This window comes from Aulostomus chinensis, chromosome 12 (assembly GCF_037954235.1).
Source record: "Aulostomus chinensis isolate RoL2024-O1b breed Wild chromosome 12, RoL_Achi_v1.0, whole genome shotgun sequence".
Taxonomy (NCBI): Eukaryota; Metazoa; Chordata; class Actinopteri; order Syngnathiformes; family Aulostomidae; genus Aulostomus; species Aulostomus chinensis.
Window position 1 is genome coordinate 25,344,933 of NC_141331.1, and position 24,916 is coordinate 25,369,848.

Consider the following 24,916-nt stretch of genomic DNA (forward strand, 5'->3'; position numbering starts at 1 on the left):
TTGTGGAAGTGCCGATGAGTGATTTGGCCCTGGGAGTTCTTGAGGTGAGGGATGTGGTACATGCCATCAGTTACTTGCAGCTATCTGATTGTGGTCTGACGCAGAGCTCATGCAAAATACTAGCACTTCATTTATTTTCCCATAGCTTTTCTGTGTGTTGGTTGATCCCTTTAGCAGTTTAAAGGCAAAACGTTAAGTGTTTTTGATGGGAAACAAGTTTTTCTGAGTTATTTTACTTCTTTGTTCTCGTGTTATACTAGTATGATTTCTGTTTAAGAGTGTTGTTCTAGACCAGGGGGACTCCAATACTCATCTTAAAGGGCCACAAAGATTTTTTTTTTCAGTGGGTCAGAGGTACATTTATTGAGTTTCGTCCGGCCTCGTGCAATAATACTGTAATATTCAAAAGGAAATGCCCTTTTCATTCAAAACGACAACAAAAATGTGAACTAAAATAAAATGTCATTTCCATTTCGACATGAATTAAATTAATAGTTGAATAAAACAAGACATGACCTATGTCATGAATCCAAAACAAATATGTCAGGAGGGGGTCAAGAACACTTTTCTTTTTAAACATAAACACAAAAAAACAACAAGAAGGAAAAATATTTTTCTGTCCTATGGGGAATCAAACATCTTAGGAATTCCAAACATATATCAAAATATGATAAATGCTAAATCAAACCAAATGTCCCTTTCAGGTTAACAAACTGATTACAATTTTAAAAACTGCTCCAAAAATGGGGTGGCACGGTGGTGCAGTGGTCAGCACTATCGCCTCACCGCAAGAAGGTTCCAGGTCAGGATGACAGGATGTTTAGAATGACGTGGAACAGCTTTGCAGGTGCAGTGAAAAAAGCAGACTGAGCGTCACTGTAGCTTCATGTTCATTTCCACCCTGCTAACTGCAGAATGTTCTAATTCAAGGGAGCAAAGAACTGTGTTGGATCTTCATAAAATGAGGCTGACATGATCAACGAACCTTTCGTGAGCCTGGCCTAAAGCTCTGCAGCTGCAGGATGTTTTTCAGCCTCTTCATGATCATGTTTTGGTTGTCAAGCTGCAAAATCTCATCATCTTGGTTTTTTCGCTGCAATAGCAAGCGTTTCAGCAAAAATGGCCATAGAATATTGAGAAGAACAAGTGTGGAGCGTAACGTGAATCGGATCCATCTTCCCCGTGTCCCAAGTAGCCACAATGAACGACTTTTTGTGAGCACAAATAATAATGGTGATTTATTTACAAAGTGTGTATTCACAATATTTACAATAGGAATAACTGAAGGCTAGCACGAGGGCTTCGGGGTGGACCGAGGCCGAAAACCACACACAAAAGGACTCTTATCTATAAACAAAATACCTAAACTACCCGTGTACTCAAACAAAAGACAGTCTTCTTACCTCTCTCTAACTAATCAAAAAACAGGAGAAAACTTGTCGAAACAAAATGGCAGTCCACCCTGACTGCTCACACACACACACACAAAAGCTCGACCTCATAATATTATGGCACTTATCACACACAAGGTGGCCAGTTGGGAGAGGAGGAGGATAGAAGATGTGACTACCCGCTGTCTCTCTCTCCTGTATGAGCCATCTTGTTTCCTTTATACCTGGCTGGCTCTGATTGGCTCTTACTTCTAGCCTATCATGGCCCAGGTCTCGAACTTCTCCACCAATCCTGGTTCTGTGATGGCACATCTTTATCTGCATATAGAAATACAGAGACACACACACACATACAGTACACACCCACTCCACACTCAGCCGGCACAAATGGCCACCATGCCTTGACGTGCTGACCCAACCAAAACACACAGTGAAGGAATTGAAGTTTGGAGGCCACAAATAAGAAGTCGCCGGGCCAGATTTGGCCCAGGGGCCACCTATTGAGGATCTCTGTTCTAGACCTACTCCACTGTAAAGTGTCAAGAAACAACTTTGTTGTGATTTGGTACTGTATAAACGTGACTTCTACTACTCAGTGGCTTTGGTACTGATACTAACTCTTGAGTCTGACTTCACCCACTAAAACCAAATGGGAACAAAATGACGCTTCTACTTCAAACAGCATGAGAACAGCTTTCGATTCATGTTGGTATACAGTGGGAATCTAATGGGTTTGGCCATGGCCAAATGCATCGCCGTCACTGTCTGCAGTTCTGACGGCGGTTTGCTAACAACCAAGAGCGATAGTTATGTACAATTCTAAGACCAGTCCACCTTCAGCTTGTGGGATCAAATAAATAGGTCATTGATGTTAGTGGCTGGTGTTGCAGGAAGAGCTGAGGCCACATCCTGTAACTGCTCAGGGGGACCACAGAATAACCTGATAAAACTGCTAAGAGAATCAAAAATACAGACCATCAGTGAGAACAAGCAACATTCAACCGTGACCTCACAGTAGTTCATGTCTTCCCAGATATCTATCAAAATGAAAAACAACAGGAGTTTGTTGAAAGCTCGAGTGAAACAACTGAAGTCAACTAAGGCTGAGCTCTGGGGTCCCGCCAGCTCAGAGGCTACAGCAGTCACACGCAGAGGAAGATTCATCAGAACAACGATGACGAATACTAGGCTTTGTTCCAGAACATTACACAGTATTTTGTCAGACATTTTAGTACAAATAACTCCATCCTGAAACATACTGGAACATTTGTCATATTAGTGGGGGGACAAAGAGAGAGATTGGGAGAATCAGAGGAAGAAACAAACATTCTATCAAGAAAACTGACTTTGTTGTATACAGTGGCTTTTAGTATGTAGTTTCTGCAGTATCATGTTCTCTTTTGCCTCTTGTGTATGATGACGTCTAACTGATGTTTTATGTGTGTTTCTCAGCCATGGGACTGAGTTCCAAACTGGGGGTCTGCCTGTTTTTCCTTGGACTACGTGAAATCTGTGGAGGGTCATTACAGGGTGAGTAAAGTCTGTGTCTCCCTCCAAACACACACACACACACACACACACACACACACACACACACACACACACACACACACAGGTTTGCGTAGCTATCCTTATAAGAACATTCCATTGACTTCCATTCAAGTGAGTATCCTCACCCAAACCCTAATCTCAGTCCTAACCCTCACCGATTGATGCCTGACCTCAACTTCAAGTTAACTGCAATGAACACATTCACTCTACCATTCACTCTACCAGGTGTTCACAAATTAAGTTCTGCCACATTAGGACCGGTCTTTGGTCCCCATGTGGACTAGGGGTCCTGATAAGGTTGGTGTTTATACCAGAAAAGGTCTCCAAAAGATAACAAAAACCAAGTACACACACACACACACACACACACACACACACACACACACACACACACACACACACACTAGTATTCTGCAGCTCTCAAGTATAAATGGGTTAGAAAAACTGCAAAAGCTTGTCAGAAACTACAACCTCAGCCAGCTGAATTCAAACTTAAATAGTTTCTTCATGAATGTTGGAGCTGTTGTTCTGGATCACAGCTTTTGGTACCAATAGTGGGCAGTGAGTGTATGTATTGCCATACTTTATTGACCTCTTGTGGTTACTGGTGTTACTGCAATAAATTGAGCCAAGCTTCTGTCCTCTCAGTATTTTCTAATATTTCTAGATTAGAGGTTTGAGTCCCACTGAGGCTGCTGATGAAGAAGAGTTTAGGGATGATACTGATGTTATTATGACCTCTGGAGGCCTCCTGTGGTTCAGAGTTCAACAGCAGAAATAAAGCAGTTCATGAAGCAGACTTATGTTTAAAAAAGGAAAAGCAGGAGCAAATCCTTTTGGTACAACTTGAATTTTTACAACTTTAACTTGTATTTACCTATTAGACTTTACATATGATGGTAAGTCCAGGTGCTGGTATATCTATAGTCAGTGATACATTTAAGTCCATCAGAAAAAAATCATAAAATCAACTCATATCAGCTTCAGCTGCCAGGACACTGAAAAATCTGTCTCAGGGATGCAGAGCAGCATGGGAAAAAAATCCTGGAGGTCACACCTGGTAAATGGACTCATTTTTTAGATTCTGCCTCTCTACCTTTGTGGTTCTCAAAGCGCTTTGCAACGCCATCTTGTTCACCCATTCTTAAACACACACACACACACACACACACACACACACACACACAGACACACACACACACACACACACACACACACACTGATGGTGGAGGCTTCCACACAGGATACCAAACAACTCATGAGGAGCAATTCAATTATGGGAGAGAGAAAAGGGGTGCACTTCTTGTCAAACTCAATTTTGACAGGTCTGACCTCCCCGACGACCCAAGGTCATCCAATGAGTTGTTACTTTACTAATGAAATGTTGCCATGTCACAAGTATGAAGTACCTTGGACCTTCCCCTTTCCCACAGTTTTTCCCACCTGTGGGTGTTTCTTTCTGATCCAGTGAGGTATGGCTATGTCATGATTGGCAGTTCTTTGTATTATTCACACGCTTTTCCCTGCCCCCTCTCCTCTTGGCCTTTTTTGAGATTTGAGCCAATGAGAAATATGTGAACGCAATATGAATGAACCAATGAGAAGAGGTGGGGTGGGGTTAAGCGCGATTAAGAAGGGGATAAAACGAGGTCTTTCTTGGCACTTTGTACGCATCATGGCTCTGTGGGAAACAATTTGTTGGGACGATGCTGTTTCTAAACCGTTGGATGGAGAAGAGGCGTATTACTCCTCTTCTGCTACGAGCCGTCCTGAAGACTCATCTGAGAAGTGGCCGCCATCAGTGCTCGTCCAAAAGACCTGGAACATTTTATGAAGTTATGGATGTACCAGTTGCTCTGAGAGTGAGCGGCCATAAAAGAAAAAAAGAAAAAGAACGGAAAGAAATGTTCAGCCCTTTTGTCTCATGTTATGAGAAATGTGTTCAGTTCATTTAATTGGCAGTAAAGAACTGTTGAAGAACTGTGGTTGATATCTCAAATGTTGTTAGAAATTTAAATGTAGATATTTTTTAATTTATTGTGTTATATTCTTTAATTCAACACAATAGAACAATAGAACACACTTAAAAGACTTACCTGCTGGTTGTGTGAATTCTTACTCTGTCACTCTATGCATATTGCTAATACCCCTTTCTCCAATAGTGATCTAGACTGCTGGTTTTCTGGCCCACAGGATAATTAATGCACTGATAATACATATATATTTATTATCTCCCAGTCTTTGCTCTTAACAGTTAGAGCTAAGGCAGGTTACAAACGGTTCAAAAGGCCCTTCATAGAAAATAAATCTAGGCCTTTGTGTACCCAGCCAGGAGGTGTACCAGGGCCCCGCCCAAGAGCCAGGCCCGGGGTAGGGGCCCGTTGGCGAGTGCCTGGTGGTCGGGCCGAGACCATGGGGTCAGGCCAGGCCCAGCCCAAAATAGTTACATGAACTCATCCCCCCCGTGGACCCATCATCCGCAGTAGGAAGGGTCCGGTGCATTTTGGTTTGGGCAGCAGAACAAGGCGGGGGTCTTGGCTGTCTGACCCCAGACATGGAAGCTGGCTGTTGGGACATGGAATGTCACCTCTCTAGGGGGGAAGGAGCAGGAGCTGGTGGAAGAGGTTGAGAGTTACCGGCTGGATATAGTCAGCCTCACCTCGACACGTACAGTAGCTCTTGGTCTGGAGAGGTGGAGGGCCGGGTGGGCTTTTTGGCAGCTCCCAGACTCTCTGCCTGTACGTTGGTGTTTACCCCATTGGACATAATGGTTGCTTCCCTGCACCTTTGGGTCAGGGAACTGGTCCTGACTGTTGTCTGCGCTTATGCGGTGAACAGCAGTTCAGAATACCCACCCTTTTTGGAGTCCCTGGGAAGGGTGCTGGATGGTGCCCCAACTGGGGACTCCATTGTCCTACTGGGGGACTTCAACGCTCATGTGGGCAATGACAACATGACCTGGAGGGGCGTGATTGGGAGGAACGGCAGGCCCGCCCTGGTGGTGGGAGGATGAGGTCAATTCCCATTTTATTTATGACTTTCACGTTCCTCCGTCCATGGCTCGAGATCTCGGAACAGCTGCAGTTGGAATATTTTCATCAGATGACGTGTGTGGATTTAACCAGGTATTATCCTCCTCCTCCTCGGAGACATTAATTATGACTTTTTAAAGTATTATTTTCCTCGGATGGAGCCTGACTCTGTCTTCCCCCCTTCTCGCAACCTTCATTTTCCCAAGGTTATTTATCCCATCTTCCATGGCAATGATTAATATGTCTGTTTCTTTGGCGTTTTTCACAGATCACATTATTCTTTGTTGCATGTCACTCCCTCAACTTCAGCATCAGATATAGCACTGAAACGCCCTGATATATGGCTGGTTTACGTCTTCATGGAGTGGTTCATTGATTCTGTAAGTAATTGTACATATACATACACACTGATTAAAAAAAAAACTTAAAACTTAACATGATTAAAACTGAAAACCCATATATTAAGAAAAGACTGAATTTGCTTGCAGTATCTGAAGAGAGTGTTTAGCAGAGAGTTGCATCCTCTTAGATCAAGACTTAAATCATAAATACTTACCGGGAAAGACAGAGCTCTCTTCATCCTGTTGCTGTGGGTCGTATCAGACAAAGTGGTTGTCACCCTATGCATAACTCCAGCTCTGTCTGATCAGGCCTCGAGGGGCCTCAATTCATAAACTACCAACAACGCCACCTAGGGCATGATACCCTTTGAATGGCCAAAAGCACACAGGTAAGCTTGTAAGAGAGAGGAAATGTAGTTTCAAGTTAAAAAAAAAAGAAAAGATGATACTCTATCAAAAGAGATTTGGTTACTTAAAGGAAACCGGAAGCTGCTGTGGGAGAACAGAGATTAACATACAATAAATAAAATTTTGTGTTAAAAAGATCCAATATGAAAAGTAAATACAATCCAAGCTGTTTCCTATACAAGCAAAATGTGAATACTTCAGGGGTGGGAGGAGAGCGGGCCATGTCTGAGGGGCTCTAGACAAAGGGCAAAGAGGCCACGTCACATAGCAAATGGTGAGCAAGACATGCACTGCCAAAGAGTGGTCAGAGTGTATTAGTGCACATTAACTCTTAACTCAAAGCATGCAAGTGATATCAGGGAAGGGTCCCTCCCAAGGTACCAATCCCAGCCAAGACCACACTTTCCTCACGGTTAAGAGGTAGCCAGTTTGTTTGTCCAATACATACAATAGATTATTCAAATAACAGAATAAATCAAGAAAAATGATCTAAAACACAAAAAAGCAACTCAATTAAGACAATTCTTCGAAACTAAAAAACAACAACAAAAGAAATAAAAAAAGAACCCAGGCAAGGCAAAGCAGCAGGTGCAAACCCTAGAATGAAAGAAAACAACAAAATGAGTCAAAATGATGAAAACTGAAGTTGAGAAATCAAAGAATATACCTTGAGCATCACAAAACCACCTGGTAACTGCTGGACAGGCACTGGAGGCAATCTGGGGCTTCTCTCAAGACTTAAGCGTGAAGACATCCATTCATAATGCTCAAAAACATCTACACAGCAAGCCCAAGTTAAGTTAGGAGAAGAGTTACCTTGAGGCTCAATAAAGAAGCGTTGAGTCAAAAAACAAAAAACACCTCTTAGAGACCAGGGGGAGCTGCAGCACGATCAGACCAGGAGAGAGGTCTTAACTAATCTCTTCCAGCCTTGTATACCTTTGAGAAAATGCATACCGGCCAATCAACCTGTTTTCCTGAGAGCCTGTGAACAGGAGGGGCTTGTCCCACAGGCAGGAGTCTGCCGTCTCTCTCTACCTGTCACATGTAGAAGAGTAGGCTGTGGCATGATACATAAGCATTTACGCAGGAATGCTGTTTCTCTGTCTTAAGCTTCCTCCTCTACACCTCCTCCACATCTGTTAAAAATATGTGAGCAGGAATTTTAGCCAGCATTGTCTGTTTGGACTTTCTTGGTCTTCATCCTCATAATTCATCTGTAAGGTCAACAGCTGGTAAGACCCCAGGGCCTTGGCCTGGGTCTGGGAGTGAGTTTGGGGAGCCTTTATTAATCGTAAAATCCTTGGTCAGAACACTTACTGTTCGTGAAGCTGACACTCACTTACTGTACTCATTCGTTAAAGTGACTCTTATGTCGTCAAAGAGGGAGCTGACGTTTGTGGTGCCGAGCAACACATCTGTGTGTTTCCATATTCACAGTCCACCTCCATACAGACACACACACTCCTCCGGAGTCTTCTACAGAGGCTTAGTCATGCGTATGACAAGATCCAGAACCACGACCATTACACACTGAGTGGGAACTTTTTTGCAGATGGCGGGCTGTCGTGTCAGGTCGGCATCATAAGCAGTATTCACAACTGTGCCAACTGTTCAAGGACGAGTCCTCCCAAAAGCTGCAACAACAGTTTCACCAGGGGCGGGGAAAAGCGTGGGAATAATACAAAGAACCGCCTATCATGACGTAGCCATACCTCATTAGATCAGAAAAACACTCACTGGGCAGGGAAAACTGTGGGAAAGGGGAGGGTCCAATGTTCCATCTATTCATGATATAGCAACATTTCATTGGTGGGGGCGGCCTCTAAAGTACTACCTATTCATATTATGACAACATCTCTCTGGTTGACCTTGGGGCAACTGGAGGTCAGACCTGTCAAAATAGACTTTCATGAGAAGTGTACCCCTACACTCCCTTATGGGGCTCAATACAGGAAGAAACCCTCTTTGGAAGGTTTTCTGTAAAATTTGATTTTTTGTATTTGGACAAATATTGTATTTGGATGACTGGACAATACTACAATACGAGTAAACCTAAAGCCCCTCTGGGCTCATTCAGACCTGGTATTCACACGTTTCCTGAGTGATCTGATGACATTAGGACAGCTCTGTTCATGAGTTCACACATTGCACAACTGACGACTTGTGAGACCCAGTAAGCACAGACACTTTTTAGATGACAAGAAGAAGAAGCAGAGAAATACAAGGCAAAAGTCAAGGAATTTTACTGCATTGAGACGCAGCCAAAGTGATAACAGAGGCTTAGCACCACTAATTAGGTGTAGTAATGCTGCAGTGAACCATTGAGGCCACCTTGCTCTCTGTCTGTAACTTTAAACGTACCTCGTCTACACCATTGTAGATGATGAGAAAGCCTGTTCAACATTGTCGCTCTTGTCCTCATCCTGCATGGGGGCCGATTTAGATGCTCTTTCTTCCTCGCCATCCGTTTAATGCAGATAAGAGAAGCAAACAACGTGATCACAACACTGCTGTTCAAGCAAAATAATATCACTCCATTTATTGACACCCACCCACTTAATACATTAAATTACTCATAATGAATGTAGAATATTGTTGGGGTCTTGATGTGCATCAGACTGTCAGTCCCACCACAAGTTCAAAAATGAAAACAAAGATGGCTTCTTCCTTGTTGCTATGTAGAATAAGGTGTATGTTATGAAATGGCTCAATTTGTGTGTGATGTTTAGAGCACCGTTGCTGCTTCTGGGTTGGCTGTGGTGAAGGTAGCATGATGCGGTTACAAATCACTCTTTTTTTTTTTTTTTAAATCATGCTTCAGGATGCGTCAGAACGATGGTTAAGGTCTGGTCTGATAAACACAGCAGCCGCTGGTGTGTGGCATAGACTGAGTCTGTGATTGGCTCAGGTCGAGCAGAGACAAGAGCATTAGCATCAAGAGTGACATATAACAGTGGATTCTTCCTTTTTCATAGCCCTCACATTCTGGTGATTCAGTATAATGAGGAAACAATCCTTCCTTAAACAGGCTTGGAAAGGGCGCTTGAGGAACTCCGAAACCAGAATCTTCTTTCTTCTGTACAATTTCCTCTCAGTGACTGAATATTTAGAGGAACATAATGATTATACCCAAAATTAAAGCTCTATACAAATAGAATGTCCTAAACAGTTATTTCTCATTGTAAAATCTAATATTTCATGGTTTGTTAAGAGCTCTATCAATGTGCATAAATAAATGACCAATTCTTGTTTTGTTTTTTGTTGCAGAGAACTGTACCAACTACAAGGTCCAGTTTGGGAGGGTTTTCACTGTTCCTGGGGATGTGGCGATGCTAAATAGCACCCTGTTGTCTCCAGAGGTCTTTAACTTCACCTCTGTCCCTTACAACATCAGCTGGTACAACTCAAACACATCCAGAGAGCTGAGCAACCAGACTGGTCGAATCCTGGTGCAAGGGATGACCCTGTGGTTCCTAAATGTGACCTTAGAAGATGAAGGGGAGTATGTCACCATCCTGAGGTACGACAGTTCTCCAGAGACAACATTCAAACACTGAATAGAAACCATGCCCTTTGAGAATCACTCACATTCTTTACAAAACACATCTAGAGCATTTAGGTTTTAAGGGTTTGAAAATACTTGTTTATTGGCAGAGTTATCAAAACCATATGACTGCTCGCAAAGTGAGAACACAAAGCTAATTTTTACATAGAAACAAAATGAAATTCACCTCAAACATTTTCACATGATAAAGTGCATAAATCAAAGCTGCTCTCGCCAACAATTTTCTCCTTCATGTTTGACAGAACTCCCTCTAAGTGCTACAGGCAGGTGACTAAGATGATGGTGGAGCAGCCAGCAGCTGGAGAGTGTGGGAGGCCGCAGAAAGCTGGTCAGATACTTACAAGTGGGGTGGTTGGCACTTTGTCTTGTCCGCTGAAAGACTACATGACCAAACTTGAAAGCTACAACATCACGTCCTCCATCAAGTGGTACAGAGTGAGTCGTGACAGTGTTTATACCACATGGTCAGTAGTTGTGTCTGTCTCACTCCAGGGGAGCCCGATCCTCAGAAACCTCCATATCAGCAAAGTGAAGCTTCCAGTCATTCTATGAGACACCAGGCGCACTCAAGTTGTGGGAACAGAAAATGTGGTCTATTTAAAATTGTCAAGTGACATGATAACAAGTGTGTCGTCCAGTTGCTCTGTGACGTGTGATATCTTCCTGTGTGACTATTTGAGTCTCACAGATGTACATCACTTTTCTGCTGATCTTGTTTGAAAATGACAGCAGTTTTCAATAATGTCTGAAATGAAACGTTTTATTGTGATACATTTCAGATTTATTGCCCACACCTACTAGTAAGCACTCATATTAGGTGAGATGCTGTATTTGGCATTTTGAAAATGTTGCCAACTTCTTTTAGCTTTTCAGGTCTGTGGTTTTCTGCTCAGCATGATAGATGTCACCACTCCAACTTGTATTTTACTCTGTTCTTGGTCTGTATTTTTACTCCCAACAACATTGTCAGTTGGTCTAGTCCTGATTTGCATGATTAGATTTGCAATCTCACTGCCAAAATAAAAAGCCTGATTTACTTTTTATTCCTTGCATCTTCCAGGATTGTGACCTCATTGAAGATGGGTCGGACAGGTACGCCTACTGGGATAAGTTCAAACTTAAAGTGGATAAGGTGAAGCCTGACAACAGTGGCTTCTACACCTGCACGCTTACCTTCACCCTGGGTGGCATCACAGGATCTGTGTCAGAAACCATTGATGCATGGGTCAAAGGTGAGAAAAGAGATGAGCAGAAAGAGCGACTTGATGTTTCTTGTGTTCTCTGTGGAACACAGTACAGTGTTTAAAGAGCTTTACTTTCCTGCAAGCAACCTCTTCTGAGCATTGGGCCAAATGCATGTGCCTAACAAGAGATGGGAATGACTTAACAAAAGAAGAAAAAGTAATAACTTTTTCTGCAGCTTTCCTAAATGGCACTGATGAGAACAGCATTTCCTCCTCAGTGACTGTGCACCATGCAGTATTTTCATTTATGCACATCTGCCTGATCCTGCTGCTCTGCTTTTCAGAGGAGCATTCTGGTGTTCCACAAGTGCACAAACCAGCCAATCAAATCATCAAGGCACAGATAGGTAAGCTATCGAGAAACATATTCACACAAAGGTTTTGCAGTTGTTGCAATTAACATATGCTTGTTGACAGTAGCCTATCTGGAAGTGCGCATTCAAGTTCATAGAATATTTTGCAACACTAAATGTGGTATCAAACGTTCATGTCACTATAATCAAATCTGAGAAAGTAGAAAATAGAAAAAGCTTTTGGGTTCTAAATTGGCTTTTACTCTCACTGAACCTGGTGTGTTTCTGAGGCATGGATCCTGTGTATTCAACTGTTTTTCTGTTGCTTTGATCATAAGAACATCAGTTCACCCCTGGCACAGGTGAAATGTCCTTCCTTGTGTCTGCGCTTGCTGAAATTCCAAAGAGAGGAAGACATTTTAGAACAATGTAGATAGGGATTTTTCATTGGCGCATTGCAGCAAGACACACCAAACTCCCTCGAGATCCTTCTCAGTGAGTTTTTTAAAAAATTCCAGACATTTTTGACAAAGCTTAAGCGACTGATGAACCCGATGAATACGGACCCGTGCTTTTGCAGAAGACGTGATGTTCAGCTGAGCGGGAAGTATTCAAGTGTGGTCTGAGACATATTTCCAACAAACATGGCCAAAAATATGTGGCCACACGCAGCGCTGGCCACCTCTGAATGTGGTTTCAAATGATACCCAATGTGCACATTAATGTCATATATAAACACGGCTGTAAAATACCAAGTCATCTATTTTTGGTCTGAATGTTCCAAGGCTCTTTGCTGTCCCATATCTTATTTTAAGATACAGCATAAAGAAAGCATTTTACAACTTAAAATTCTATTGTAAAATAAATAATTTTGCCAACTGAAATGTATGTTCCTTTTGTATGAATTAGGGTCCAATTTCAGAAAGGAGTGCCTGGTTTTTGTGCCATGTGTCGGGAAAACAATGGTTGACCTCTTCTGGTTTGCAAGAGATGACATCATCATTACTACTAACCCATCTGACCACATCTACACAACAGAAATGAAGTGAGCACACTCACCTCCCTCCTATTTGTTTTGTTCTACACACTGTTTTATCCATGCTTCCCATCCATCCATTTTCTTCCGCTTATTCCTATTAAGGGTCGCAGGGGTGGAGCCTATCCCAGCGGCTATGGGTGAGAGGTGGGGTTCACCCTGGACAGGTTACCAGTCCATTGCAGGGCCAACACATAGAGACAAACAACCGTTCACACTCACAGTCACACCTACAGTCAATTTAGAGTATCCAATCAGCCTAGTCCCCAATTGTATGTCTTTGGAAGGTGGGAAGAAGCCAGAGTACCTGGAATGAACCCACGCAGGCATGGGAAGAACATGCAAACTCAACACAGAAAGATCCCGTGCCCGAGCCGGGACTTGAACCCGGAACCCTCTTGCTGTGAGGCTCCTCCCGGTTGGGCATGCCTGGAACAGCTCCCGAGGGAGGCGTCCAGGAGGACGACAATGGCAGAGCGGAACATGGCCCAATGTCCCCCACCGCCCCCAGGATGTGGTCAAAGCTCTGTCGGAGGTGGGAGTTGAAGCTCTCTCTGACTGGTTCTTCCACCAGGCGTTCCCAACAAACACTCACAACTTGTTTGGGCCTGCCGGGTCTGCGCGGCATCTTCCCCTACCACCTGATCCAACTCTTCACCAGATGGTGATCAGTTGACAGCTCAGCTCCTCTCTTCACCCGAGTGTCCAGAACATGCGGTCGCAGGTCAAATGATACGACTATAAAATCGATCATAGACCTGTGACCTCGGATGTCCTGGTGCCACGTGCACCGGTGGTCATCCTTATGTTCGAACATCGTGTTCGTTATGAACGAACTGCAGCTTGCACGGAAGTCCAATAACCGCACACCACTCGGGTTCAGGTCTGGCCTGCAGTTTCTCAAGGTCACGCTGTCATTGCCCACGTTAGCGTTGAAGTCTCCCAGTAGGACAATGGAGTCCCCAGCCGGGGCACCATCCAGTACCCTTCCCAAGGACTCCAAAAAGGGTGGATACTCTGAACTGGTGTTCGCCGCATAAGCGCAGACCACCGTCAGGACCCGTTCCCCGACCCGGAGGTGCAGGGAAGCAAGCCTTTCGTCCACCCTCCGGGCTGGGTACACAAATCACTTGATGGATTCTCCATGAGGGGTCTGTTGAACCGTTCTTTGTCTGGCCCTTTGCCTAGGACCAGTCTGCCTTGGGTGACTCTACCAGGGGCAAAATGCCCCCGACGGCATAGCTCCTAGGGTCACTAGGGCACTCAAAGTCCTCCACCACGATAAGGTGACCGTTCCAGGAGGAGCAAATCAAAATGGTTATACTTTAATTTTTGACCTTTAATTTGAATATTGTCCACACTTCAAATCAAAATCAAATCCATAATATAATTTAAATTTCAATCCATGCATGTTTGATTTGGGTCAAAATGAACATTTAATTGTGACCATGCTGAGGTACAAGAGATGAATTCAGTTTGCAGTATGACTTTAACCTGCTTTATGTGTGACCTTGGACAAAGTTAATATGAAAGTGAAAAAGCTGTGCTAACCTGCTCAGAAGAGAACAATATTCAAATGAAAGGTCAAAAATTTAAATATTCTCATTGAATTAATTTGAAAATGTCAATGCAAACAGCATTTGCCTTACATGTTTCAAACTATTAACCCGCATCAAACAAGACAATATTAAGATGAAATAAGCAAAAGTGCCACAGAGTTTGACCACTGGAGTCAGTTTTCTGCCCACCAGATTCATGTGTTTCACTGTAACTCACCCTTTTTATCATTTATTAAAAAAAGGGGCCCTTTGATGTAATAACTTTGAAACAACAACAACATCATTTTTGTCCTTAACAGTAAGACTCGAGATGTTCAAGGTGTGTGGCTCAAGCGGCTGTTGGTGATTCGTGACTTGAGTGCAGAAGATTTTCACATCAACTATACTTGTCGAGCGTTCAGTGACCGGGGCGTTCCTGCTGCTTACTTCACTCTACTGCCAGCAGGTAAGACGCAGAATAAACCGCCCTAACGGGAACATGTCTGTCTTACTTCAGAGGTGAAGGTCTGGTGTTCCCAGGAGCTCAACAGCCACATGTTTGCTCCTCACAGACATGCAGACATGGATTTTGAATCCAGTAGCACATAGAAATAAAAGCATGCAATATTTTGAGTAGTGTCTCATGAACATATGTGGAAGTAAAGAGGAGTACACTGAGAGATAATGAGTCAATGAGAAGTACTTGCTGTTATAACTCTTTTAACATCCCCACTAGGTAAAGGGGAGTCCATATAAAAACAAAGATATAAAGAAAAATTTAAGTCATGTATTTTTCTTTCCAAAAAGATGAACTGTTCACAATCAGAAAAGGCAAGGCAAGGCAATTTTATTTGTGTGGCAATTTTATTTGTGTCAAAAGGTGAGGCTCAAACTAAACCAAAGGGGCAAATGAGTGCCGTTTTGAACAAAGTAATACATTTGACAAAAGTGAGAACTCCTATGAGCGTATCTTACGACTAAACTAAAATAAAATGCAGTCATGAAAAACCTCACTGTGTCTACAGCTATGGCTGGACTGAAAAACAAATGCAAACCACAGAACAGCCCCCTCTAAACTAAATAACCCAACAATAAACAGGTAGCAACTCTTTGAAACACACACAACAAAAAAACACAAAGGGTTCCCAAACTTCCTAAACACGATTCTAGCCTCAATTCATAATGCAGAGAATTCAAGAGCTCGAAGCTGTTGAGTCGAAGGAGGACATTGGTGGCTTGAGAACCAGCTCCTGAGATGCACCTGTATTGTTTCCAGGACAAGATGGTACAATCCCCCGAATACTCAGCACAGTTTCTTGTTTGGTGGTCAGAGTGGGAGAAAGGTAACCTCATTAGGTATTCCCCTCTCTGTCTTCACCGCTTCCCTCGCAGCGCAGCCACCTCTTTCTTCCGTCTAATCCGATATCACCTCCTCATACCAACTGCACACTACCCACACAACATCCCATACAGGGCGCTCCCGGCCCCAAGTCGCATGGACACTTCATCAGCAATGGATCCCTAGCATCATTGGGTATTTCAGCCATTATCATTGCACACCCTCACCTGGGGAAGGCCCCACCAGGAGTGCGCTGCTGCTGGGGTGTGTCCAATCATCTCAGGGCCAGACACAGCAACAATCCAGTTGGGTGGGGAAGCTAATTTGATGTCTGTGATTTGTCTCACGTCAGCCTTGTACCTATTTCTCCAGTAGGTACAGTTGCTTCACAGCTGCATAGCAACCGTCCTTTTTTTTTTTGCTCCTCTCAGATCATTTTGCAGCTCAACTGCCATCCTTTCTTTTGATCCAGATCCACTTGCTGCTTTGTTCCGCCGCCTCCGAGTTTGTATTCATGGTTTGTTGGCAGGCCTGTCCTCTCACCCCCATTTTCTTCAGGAGCCTGGATGTGGATTTGGCAACAAACCCCTGCACCCAAATTCTATGGGTACACCTTGGTATGCCAGTTGTGTTCTTCTGCCTGGGCTGGTATTTCAGCGTACAGTTCTTCAAGTTCTTCCTCTTGTACGCCTCTTCAGTAGCAGTTTTCCACGGAACCGTTAGATCCACAATGTATAGGAGTTCGGGAAGGTTGACCACAGGATAAGTTCAGGCCTGAGAGTAGTTGTTACTGTCTCTGTTGGGAAGAAAGCTTGTGATCCAGGTCTGCATTTTCCAGTCATGGGCTGGATCAAGTAGGGTTGTATTCATTCTTGTCGCTTTTTTAATTGAATGTTCACCTGCTCTCACAAAGGAGGTAGTGCTTGGAACTTTGTGTATCAATGGCGGGAGGGCATTGATGGTGGTTCTTCTTCCTTCCATTGTGATTGCTAGCTGCCACAAGTCAAGTCAAGTCAATTTTATTTGTATAGCGCCAAATCACAACAAAAGTTATCTCATGACACTTTACAGGTAGAGCAGGTCTAGTACCACACTCTTTCAATGAATTTACACCCAACAATTCGCCATGAGCAAGCACATCTTGCAACAGCGGCGACAAAAACCTTCCTTTTAACAGGCAGGAATGTCGAGCAGACCCAGGCTCAATGGGGACGGCCTTCTGCTTTGACCGGTTGGGGGGAAAGAGAGCAGGAGAGCGGGGCAGAGACAAAGACCTGACCTTGGGACAGGTTGATTTTGCATCAGCTTAGGATGTGCCTCAGCGTTGTGGGTGTTTGGCAGAGCGCACATGTGGGACCTTCCCCTAGCCTATGGTGTAAGTTTTTGGAGGTTTGAAGGACATAATACATGGCTCTGATGATGAAGCTGAGTCTGCTTCCTTCCATTTCCCAGATATCCCACTAGATGAGCTTGCGAGGTTCCAGATTTTCCCAGCTGGTCCACTGCCCCTGCTTAGACTGTGAGACTCATTCAGAAGATTGATTTGCCAGAACTGGTCGATGCTCAAGGCATCCTTTTCCTTAGGTATTGTCACCCCCCCCCCCTTGCTCTTTGCCACTCTTTTGGTATCACTTTCTTTAGCCACACCACCTTCATCATCTTCCAGAGAAACCGTAAGACATCAGCAGCATTTTTGAACAGCTGGTAAGGAACTCCATTTGGTCCAGGAGCTGTCGCAGCTCTTGCTGTGTTTACTGCCTTCTTGACCACACTCCATCAAGGGGGGCTGTCATCCAGCAGATGTTCTTGCTGGGGTATTGGTGGCATGTCTGAAGGTATCACCCTTTTTTCAAATCTCTGGGTGTCTGAGTATGTCCTTCTCAGGTGGTCTTCCAGCTCCTTCTTTGGCTCCTTGAAAGCTCCACTCTTCTCCTTTGTAAATAAACCCTTGACAGATGTATAGGGATCTTTGTAGAAGGAAGATCTTGGCTTCTTCTTCCTCTTACGTTTTGATCTGAGGTTTTCAGCACTCTGCAGGCTTGCTGGGCAACCCTTAAGATCTGCCTGTTCTTGATACCTGTTCTTTCCCACACTGAAGCTTTCGTCCATTGCTTCCTCAATTGCCGTCTTTCCTTGACAAGTTGCTTGATCTCTTGTTGTCTTCTGGACTTGGGTGGGGTCTGAGTTTCTTTCTTCCTTGGTTGTTTTTATCCAAATCTTTAAGTTCCTTATGATTAGATCAGATCACCGATTTTCTCCAGTTTTTTCTCCATGGTTCCTTTTAGTCTGCTTAGGGTGCTCTTCAGGTCTTCGTTGATTGTTGCCCACTCTTTCTTATTGCAAGATTTTGGCCATCTCACTTGATGTCTGTGGCCTTGGATGTTCTTCTCCAATGCAGGCTGTGGTTGGCTGAGTTCATGTTTGTCATCTGAAGTGCTTGAGTCTCTCTGTCACTGGGGTATTGATGCTCAGTGGTCTGTGGGTTGGTTTCTGCCACTGATCTTCACTCGATTTATTTGGCCTTCCTCTTAGTAGATATTGGTCAATATGAGGTCCCGACTTTGTCTTCTTCAAGCACATCTTTCCCCAATGTATTTTTAGGCCCCTCGGGGATGTAACGCCACTCCATCCGCGAGTGCATGTTTGGAGTTCTTTTCTTGCAGCAGAAGTAGTCGCCATGCTGATATTCTTTCTTGTCGTCATTTTCTTTCCTGGGTTCGTTACCGTGTTGTCAGCCGAGGAGTCATCATCCGCTCCCGCTCTCGCAGACTCTAGGGATGTTTTCCTCTTTGAACTTACAGGTGCAATGAGGGGTGCAACTGTTCCACTTTGCAGAGCAGTGGAGCTTGCCGCCATGGGGAGTGAGCCCATGGCAGCCCCATAGGAGCCTTTCCCTCCTGTCAGCTGTCTCTCCAAGTTGTCGCAAGGTCTTTCCCTTGTTGTCATCTGCACTTTCACAGCAGTCTCTGACTGCCCAGTTTGTCAGTATTGCTTCTAGGACTAGATGGTTCAATCCCGCAAATAGTCAGCACAGCCTCTTGTTTGGTGGTCAGACTGGGAGAGAGGTAACTCTACTAGGTATTCCCCTCTCTGTCTTCGCCTCTCTTCACTTCCCTTGCAGCACAGCCTCCTCTTTCTTCTTTCCAATCCGATAGTATCACCTCCTCATAGGAGGGATACTATCGGACTGACCATGGACTGGTGACCCGTCCAGGGTGAACCCCGCCTCTTGTCTGAGGCTGCCGGGATAGGCTCCACCCCCCGCGACCTTTAACAGGATAAGCAGTAGAAAATGGATGGAAGATGTTAATTTTAGTGATTACTGGGGTTTCATCCTCCCAGTGAATTCTACCTCTAATAAAATTGATTTAGTCAAGAACACAAAGGACATTGGGTTCACTGTAAAAAGAACAGAAAATATTTACATGTGAACCTGTCAACTATTAACTTGAAAATTAAATACTTTGCAGACCATTGAACCCACACTTTAGCTATGTTTTCACATCATCCAGTTTTCACCTGTACACAAAGCAAAACATTTGCTCTGTGTCATAGAGGAGCTGGTTTCCATTTGTCAAGGCTTATTTGAACTCGCGACCCTAAACAGAATGTCTCATGAGTGCTAATTCCATCACCACAGATCCTGACATCACACCTTCTCTGGGATTGGGGCTTGCTTGTGTGACCGTCCTCATTCTCGTCAGTGTCTGGGTCTACTACCGCTTCAAGATTGATATTGTGCTTCTGCTCAGGACGTCCTTTCCCACTTTCTACTCAAATGAAGGTAATGTCACACAGCAGGTTTGACAATCGTAATGCACTTTTATTGCCTAAAGTGTGAATAGAATTATGCCCACTCAAAAAAACCCACAGCGATGCACTGACTAGCATTCTAAAAATATAACACTGCTCCCCCCGCCTCTACGTGGGTGCATATGTCAAGAGAAGAACTAGACACGGAAAGAAACTAACCACAAGGTCACCGGCGGCTTTTTTTTTTGTTGATGAAATGACATTGTTGATTATGCAAGTCAAGTCAAGTCAATTTTATTTGAATAGCGCCAAATCACTACAAAAGTTCCACTTTACAGGTAGAACAGGTCTAGTACCACATTACACAGGGAGCCAATGCAGAGAAGCCAGTACAGGAGAGACATGGTCTCTTCTACCAATTCTAGTCAACAGGTGGGCAGCAGCATTTTGGACCAGCTGGAGAGTCTTAAGGGACTTATTGGTGCACCCTGATAGGAGGGAGTTGCAGTCATCCAGCCTGGAAGTGACAAAAGCATGGACTGGTTTTTCTGCATCTTTTTTAGACAGGATGTGTCTGAGCTTAGCAATATTACGTAAATGAAAGAAAGCAGTCCAAAAGGTTTGCTTAATGTGGGAGTTAAATGACAGATCCTGATCAAAGAGAACTACCAGGTTCCTTTCAGTGGTGCTGGGGCAAGGGTGATGCCATCCAGGGTACTTATCTCATTAGACAGTGTTTTTCTAAGGTGTAACTTCAGTTTTGTCAGAGTTGAATGAAAGAAAATAATGGCTCATCCATGTTTTTATTTCCTTCAGACAGGCCTCAAGTTTACTCAGCTGATTTGTTTCATGTAAATGCATTGATAAGTACAGCTGTGTATCGTCTGCATAACAGTGAAAATAAACCCAGAGTTTCCTAATAATGTGACCAAGAGGAAGCAGGTATAGGGTGAAGAGGACTGGTGCAAGCACAGACCCTTGCGGAACACCATAACTGACTGTAGTGAAGAATCTTCAACTATCAAGAACAAACTGTCAACAATGTCTTGCAAAGTTTCTGTTCTACAGTATGTTGTTGAAATCACTAGATATGTGACAAATAAATAAGAACGGGGTATGTCCACCTCCATATACTTCCTAGCCAGCGTATTCATGACAGCAGTGAAAACCTTCAGTTGCCTTCTGCATCAATGTAGTTCAAAAAGATGCCACCTGGGTGTCAAGCCCTTTAGAGTAATCACACAAGTCCTACCCCCACCTCCAGGACAAAGGCCTAATCAATCAAACCCAGTGCTGTTTTACTTCTCATGATAAAGGATGACATTTCTACGTGTGTCCTTAACAGCAATTCATTCAATCCACCTCAAACTTGCCTGGTGTTTTTCCAGCAGTGGCAGGTCCTTCAGATGAGCATCCTTCATCATCACTTTCATCTCTGATTCATCTTTTGATATTTTCACAGTTAAGGACTGTACCATTGTAATTTTGAAATGTTAAATCATGAAAACAAAGGCCTATGACAAGTCCAACATGAGGTGTGAAGACTAACACACACTGCCATACACTGCCCCCCTCTTTTCTATGTGTGAAGCACAAAGAGGTTGTGGCAGGCGTGTTGGTGTGGTGCTGCCCCTCCTGTTTCGCTTCATGCCACTGCTCTAATTTTCAAGAGCACAGAAGCCTTAAAAGCTGCAAACAGAGCATCTGAGTTTTTCTGCTTTCACTGTAGTTTGCTCCTGCTAGTTCTAAGAAACTGATATGATGAGAAACTACTGTAGTACTTGGTTTAAGTACCAGCTTTGTAACCTGCTGGCCCGTCATTCTAAAGACATGTTGTCACATCACATTTTTTCCTCTTGATGCACTGCTGCATGAAGCTTCACTTTTCTGCCCAGCAAAACATTTTTCATTCTATACTAATATTAATGGAGAGCAGCACTTGTGAAGCAGCTTTTGTGAAACTGTGGGCTGGCAATGAGCAAAATACCATAGAGACGAATTAACGATGGGTTTCTTCCCATCAGATTCGGATGGGAGGTTGTACGATGCCTATGTAGCGTACCCACGGCAGTCGGCATCTGGATTCAGTGGGAAAGTGGATTCATTCGCTCTTCACACTCTTCCTCAAGTGTTGGAAAACGCTTGCGGTTACAAGCTCTACATAGCAGGCCGTGACTGCCAGCCTGGGCAGGGTAAGTCCCCAAAACAGAAGAGATAGCATGCAGAGTCAAATTTACAAATCTGTTCCCTGTGAAATTCTTTGAAAAAATGTATGAGCAACTCACACAACTGCAGGTCATTTTATTTTCAAAGTTGTCCATCTGTCCTTCCTCAGCCATTGCTGACTCAGTAGAGGAGATGCGATGGTGCCGCCGGCTCCTCCTGCTCTACACCGCCTCCACTTTCAACAACAGCATCAGCAGCCATTATAACAACAACAACATCTCCAAGACGAATTTTGACAGCAGCAATGAAGAAACATTCGATCCAAGACAGCACTTGGAGTATGTATTAGCAATGCATAAGACGCTGCTAGAGGGGTCTCTTAAGGTGAGAAAACACAACTGGATTTAAGTAAGGCAACAAAAAAATGCGAACCCAAACCCAAAATAATTCTAAGGTTGCACCATGACATTTGGAAACTTAAATAATGCCCCAGGGAGGTTTCTTCATCCAGGCTAACCTGGAATTCAGCATCATCGGGGGTTCCTGGGACTTTTAGATTGGATTTTAGATTATTGCAGAAAAAGTGGCGGTGGCAGCGTCACATTATGACCAATTACAAAGATATTTCAAGATCAGCTCAACAAGTGAACTCCACTTTTATGGTTTTTGAAACTTAAATACAGTCTTTAAAAATACAAAGCTAATGTAAACATATGAACTCTACCAACAGGTGCCAGACCTTCCGTGACAAGCTGACACCAAAACATGTTGAAATCCACCTGCAGTATTTACTGATGTATGCGAGGTCCTAGAACCCACAGACCATTCCACTCCATTCCAGGCACTTGGTTGAACATTCAGCAATGCTGACTCATTTGGAAGCCTTTTAATAGACAATGACAAACTCACAACTTAGTTAGAAATTTAAAATGAACTCCATCTGTTTGCTGGCCTTTTTATCCCCAAAGTGGAAAACGATTGCAAGTTGATATGTTCACAACACCAAACTTCAGAGGAATATTTATTTCTCTATAAGTGATCTTGGTTTTTCTTTTTGTTTTTCAGGTGGTTCTAGTTGAGTTGGAAGAGGTCACCCCTGCTCAGCTGGCTCTCTTCCCAGAGACAGTGCAACACTTGAGGAGGAAGCAGGGGGCTGTATGCTGGTGGAAGAACCAGAGGACGAGGCAAAGGTGGAGGACATGTGTGAGGAAACAGGATGAAGAGAAATATGAGCATGAGATGCCTTCTCTGTCTCCTTATTCCAGGTTTTGGAAGGAGATTAGGTATTACATGCCAGCGAGCAGCAAGAGGGTAGTGTACCCTGAGAAAGTTGCTCTGCTGAACCTGTGACGTCATTGGATGTTTGGCCCAGAGACGAGCTGGTCTCTCCATGTGAATTCCCTGAGACACAGATACATTCCAGGCTGTGAGGTGTATTTCTGCTTGGTCTTCCTCCAAGTAGTGCACTTGTGACAGGCAAAAGGATCCATAATTAATCCATGAGGAGTTTGTACATACATCAAAAGGACTGATCACCATGTAGCTCACAGCAGCAGCTCACGCTGGATCATCGCAGTCTGCCTGGTGCTGCGTTTGCCTGCATTGCTACATGAGCTATCAAAAACTGCTGGCAGGTCGAGACTAAAAAACAATGAGGATGGAGGACAGAACATTTCAAGTGATCATGTATATAAATGTAAATATGTGTGATGAAATGTGTGAACGTCTTCTATTTCTGAATCACTGAATTATAGTGCAAAATAGGGAAAAAAATGGGAGCAAGCATTTCTTCAGTTTTTAGTACAATTCAAGAGGTTCAAGTCCAGTTGATAACCTTAAATTGTATCACTGTTCACAATAAACGTTATTCTGGATTTGCAAGTATAATGTAAATATCAGAGCTACAAACAGTCTTTTCAGTGATCAAATGAACGAACATGCAGCAATGGAAGTAAGAATGATCTAACATTAAATGTAAACAATTCCCACAGGTGTCTAAAGTTTGTCTGAGGATTCACAAACCCATTGTCTGGACCGAAGTGTTGGAACAGCACGTAGCGTTTGGAAGGACTGTTACGCAAAATAGGCTGCACGGTGGTGCAGTGGTCAGCACTGTCGCCTCACGGCAAGAAGGTTCTGGGTTCGAGTCCCAGCTCGGGCACAGGATCTTTCTGTGTGAGTCTGCATGTTCTTTCTCACTGTGCCTGTGTGGGTTCTCCCTGGTACTCCAGCTTCCTCCCACCATCCAAAGACATCAATTGCGGACGAGGCTAACACTCTAAACTGACTGTAGGTATGAATGTGAGTGTGAATGGTTGTTTGTCTCTATGTGTTGGCCCTGCGATCGGCTGGTGACCTGTCCAAGGTGAAATCCGCCTCTCGCCCGTAGCTGCTGGGATAGGCTGCACCCCCCCTGCGACCCTTAGGAGGAACAAGTGGAAGAAGATGGATGGATGGATGTTATGCAAAACTACTTGACTCATGCTTGTGCAGGAAGCAAAGAAAAACCTATTCACTCGGGGCGTAGATCAGAATAAAGACAGACCGAGAGCCAGAGACGTGTTCTCGCTTTCTTTAATCCTGGCAACAAGGACGTTTTTAGGCACAGGCCCTGGCAGCAGTCCACGCTCTTTGGGTTTCCACTTACAGAAGTGCAATTCAAGGAGGACAGACCACTACAACTCTTAAACTTGGTCTGTCTATCACAGAGATTGAAAGGATGTCAGTGAAATACCTGAAGACAGTTTCCTTTAGTAAAGGGCGATGGAAACTGAAGGATGCCATCAAACATCATTGTTAACAGCACTAAAGAGCACAAACAGCACTGAGTCAAAACCTCACACTGCTCTGGTGAAATGGGACCAGTTTGACACCTTAGATGTGTAAAACCTTTATTTTCAATAACATCACATGTTAATGGTACTGTAACGTGTCATATTATGTTTCATGTTCCGTATGAATTTGTAAAAAGCAAGAAAAGCTGAATAATAATACTTGATGGCAACTGACTGAGGGGTTGTAACCCCCAGCTTGGCCCCCCCCCCCCTTCCTCTGCAGATTTTGCTCTTGTGCGCACAAACATTTCTTCTTTTTTTTTGTCAGAGTTCACAACTTAGATTGGAGACAAAGCTGTCAGATTTATTCAGAGTAGGTGTCATTGCAGCTGGAAAACAAGATGTGGGTTTTTTTCTGAACGGAACTTGTTCGTCTTAAGAGGAAAAGGCTAAACTACCGCGAAAGCAGGAAGAGGAAAACC

The 24,916-nt window shown here is 43.8% G+C and overlaps 1 protein-coding gene across 1 annotated transcript; it reads left to right on the forward strand.

The window, feature by feature from the left end:
- The first annotated feature begins 2,300 nt into the window (after window positions 1-2,300).
- On the forward strand, window positions 2,301-23,696 carry LOC147252557 (interleukin-1 receptor-like 2). The gene is made up of 12 exons (XM_086219351.1): window positions 2,301-2,760; window positions 2,844-2,921; window positions 9,994-10,246; window positions 10,534-10,726; window positions 11,352-11,523; window positions 11,820-11,882; window positions 12,738-12,873; window positions 14,723-14,868; window positions 19,382-19,525; window positions 21,519-21,686; window positions 21,830-22,044; window positions 22,726-23,696. The coding sequence occupies exons 2-12, from the start codon at window positions 2,846-2,848 to the stop codon at window positions 23,008-23,010; spliced, it is 1,851 nt and encodes a 616-aa protein (XP_086075477.1). The 5' UTR covers window positions 2,301-2,760; window positions 2,844-2,845; the 3' UTR covers window positions 23,011-23,696.
- Window positions 23,697-24,916: the final 1,220 nt, after the last annotated feature.